Source organism: Saprolegnia diclina (genome assembly GCF_000281045.1).
Source record: "Saprolegnia diclina VS20 unplaced genomic scaffold supercont1.22, whole genome shotgun sequence".
Classification (NCBI taxonomy): Eukaryota; Oomycota; class Saprolegniomycetes; order Saprolegniales; family Saprolegniaceae; genus Saprolegnia; species Saprolegnia diclina.
In genome coordinates, this window is record NW_008246089.1 from 171,395 (window position 1) to 174,787 (window position 3,393).

The 3,393-nt window shown below is 57.0% G+C and overlaps 1 protein-coding gene across 1 annotated transcript; it reads right to left on the reverse strand.

Moving 5' to 3' along the window:
* Window positions 1-858: 858 nt before the first annotated feature.
* SDRG_07576 (hypothetical protein) lies at window positions 859-3,330 on the reverse strand (the record flags this gene model as incomplete). Its single annotated transcript, XM_008613418.1, has 7 exons — window positions 859-866; window positions 1,154-1,473; window positions 1,523-1,664; window positions 1,719-1,903; window positions 1,932-2,490; window positions 2,540-3,050; window positions 3,103-3,330. 7 exons carry the CDS (start codon window positions 3,328-3,330, stop codon window positions 859-861), a joined length of 1,953 nt encoding a protein of 650 aa, XP_008611640.1.
* Window positions 3,331-3,393: the final 63 nt, after the last annotated feature.

The following is a 3,393-nucleotide window of genomic DNA, read 5'->3' on the forward strand; positions in this document are numbered from 1 at the left end:
CGTCGCAGGATATTATATCAGCAGCCTTGGCCGACGTGAGTAACGGAACAAGGGAACAATAGATCCAAGCAGCGTTCCTCGGGGGTCGTCGGCGCGTGGACTGCACCTTTGTACGAAGATGTGCGACAGTGCATTTTGCGAGTGTACTCGAGTCTAATCTGTTTCGGGCTTTTTATGGTGGACCCTTGGTCCGCTGGTGGCGATGTCGCGCAGGGGCGTTCGACCCCGGTGGCCACATCGAATCCATCGGCTGCTGCCTTGTCGACGCTACGCAGAACCGAGCGTGCACCAAGCATACGTGAATATGTATCTGCATGGAGAACCTCGCCCCGTTTGGCGCTGGTGGTAGACGTGTGGTGGCTTCCGCAGTGCAACGCAAACAACGCAGCGAGGGGAGAGCCATCTCCCAGGAAGCAGGCAGTTGTATTGCATTACGCCACGAAGGCAGATTGGGAACTGAGACTAATGGAGGCCAGCGTTGTGGATAGAACGATAGGCTGTGCCGGATGAGACCTTCGTCAAGAGGCTCTATGATGGGTCACTACCGTATAGGGTCGCTACCGGACATCATCCGTATATGGCACCTAAGCACTATCCTCTCTACACCATGCACACAAGCTACCAAGACTCTAGGCTACTCGCTTCCTGGAGTCATAACTCTCCAGCGATACACGCTTGCATCGGCCTGGCATGGCTTGACCGAACCAGTCACAACAGACGATAGTGATCACCGGAGCCCGCGCGCTATTGAGAAGTCATGCTCGAAGCGAGGTGCAAACTCGGTGGCGTCACTGGCAAGCTGATGAGAATCTATGTAATCGATCGAGTGTTCGTAAAAAGAAACAAAGAAAAATGGACCTAATTGTCTACAAACATGGACACAAACTTCGGATCGTGAAAATCTGTCGTTACTGTGCTACTAACTAACGTTGTGCTTGGTTCCATGGGCAACAGGGTCAGACGCTTTGACGCTCCACATCACATGAGACAGAATCCCATGAGAGGCAAGATCGACAAGTGGACATGAGAAGCTTGTATTAGATATCGGTGTGGTAACTTCGAGAAGACTCTTCGCACGGTGTCCTGACAAAAATGGCCAGTCGCTTTTTCAACTGCGTGTTACCGCGTCGCTTGCGGCGAATGATGAGTGTACCCACGGAGGCCACAACGGCGAACGCCACGAGGGCCACTGCAAGCACTATGGACGGGCCATACGACGACGACCCGTCGATGCTGTACTTGGTGCACCGGGGTCCGGTCCACGCCGTCACGCACGAGCAGCGCCGGTTGACGCAGCTGCCTGTCGAGCTTGTAACGACCGTGCAGTCGTCATCACTCTTGCACATGGCGCCACCGGCGACCGCAATGTCGGGATTGAGCGGGTCCGTGTAGTTGGCGATGTGCGCTTTGATAAACTCTTTGGTGGGATGCGTCGGGGGATCACAGCCGTAGCTCATCGTGGTTGTGTCTTGCCTGCACATCGCGGATGATAAGCTCCACATCGATAGGTGGAGGCGTGTACCAGACGCGGATGTAGTCGATGTACATGTACATCGGGAACGAGTCACAAACGTTGCTGGAGATCTTTGCGTCGTCCGAACCCGGTGTCGGCATCGTCGCATTGCCGCGGCACGGACCAACCTGCCAGTTGGGCGGTGTCGCACCTAATCCATCAACGATCTGTCAGGTATTTGCTCAGCTACATGGAAATTCCGTACCCCACGCCGACGACATGGCCACGTTGAAGATAAAGTAGCTCGGCTCTTCGATCATGATCTTCTTGGGGTTGTACGACGCCCCACTGTCCGTGCCTTGCGGCGGGTCGGTCATCGTCGACGCCGGGATCTCGAAAATCGGAGCGCCGTCGAGCGTCCAGCGCACATACCCGTCGTTGCCCATAACCCTAATCACCAAGATGAGTCACATTGCACTTTGCAGTTTGGACTGTCGCGTCGTACCACTCGAGCTGGTACTTGTAGAAGGTCGTGTACGCTTCGTAGCTCACGTCCCAATTGGCCGAAATCGCGTCCATTTGGTACTCGAACGGCTCCATCATCTTGGTCAGGGCTTGTGCGTTTGTGCGTGGCTGCTCGCACTTCGGGTTTTGACTGTCGCGGTCGCAGAGGAACCCGCCCATATACCCATTTGCGATCGGGAAGCACGTGCCGTTGTAGTTGATACCCCAGTGGTACTGGCCTTTTCCGTCAATAAGGCTGAGGTCGGCGTGACGGTCACGGCCGGAGCTGATCGTCTTGATGTCGAATTGGTTGTCGACAAGGACTGCATTTTGGGCCGCGGCCACCGACGCGTACTGCTGGACTTTGGTCGAATCGGGCGTACACCGGTTGTTGGCCGCATATCGAAGGCCTTGGTACCACGACTTGTGGCCGCGGGACGCGAATGCCGACGTCGGGACGTCCGCCATGTTGGCGCCAAGCGTCAAGCACTGCTTTTCGTAAAAGCAAAAGAGATGACCGACACCGTGTCGTCCTACACAGGAGCTCGATGTCAGCTTATGTGCATGACGAGGACGTCGCACCTTGTGCATCCACGTTGGACGTGTTCTCGTACTTGAGAAGAGGCGGCATAGGCCGGTAGTCGTCCGGCATACCCGGTGCAATCTGAACCGACGACGAGATCGCCGTGCCGCCGCCTTCGAGGATGTCAATCTCGGGCGCGCCGCGACCTTGGCCGGGGTTGAGGCCAAAGCCCGGGCTCTTGTTGCACGCCGAGATGCGCTGGTTCTTGCGCGACAGCTCCGTGCACTCGTTGTACGTCCACGGCCACATCTTGTTGGTCGAGGCCGAAAAAAGCGCGCGCCCGAGGTTGCCCATCATCCACAGACCTGGCCACGTCGGGTAGAAGCGGACGTCTGGGATCGGGTCGAGCGTCTTGACTGGCTTCGTGCCTTGTGATGTCGTCCGCTGGCCTGTAACGTGCGGGTTCATGGACCCTTTGTTCAAAGCGCCTGGCAGCTTGGCGGCGACTTCGACAAAGCCGCCTTGGATGCAAAATTTATTCCACGTCTGCATCATCGCCGCCGCGTAGTACTAGAGGTATCGGAAGGTGAATGCATATCGCACGGGTGACGAGGCCACGTACCATCTTCTTGCCGGTCCAGCCCGGCACGTTGGCCCACACGTTGTAGTACGAGATATCAATCTCCTTCGAGTCGACGCGAATCGAACAGAGACCGTCCTTGGTGTTGGCGTTCTCGGGCTTGTACACCTCGATCGCGCGGTTGACGCCGTCCGGAATGTCGAGCGCCATCCAGAGATGGTCGTGGCCGGCGCTAAAGTTGCGACCCGCGAGCTCAAACTCGTCGCTCATGACGAGGGCCCACGTGTCGCCGCGGGAGGTCACCTTGGTGTAGACCTCCTTGGGCGTGTCGAC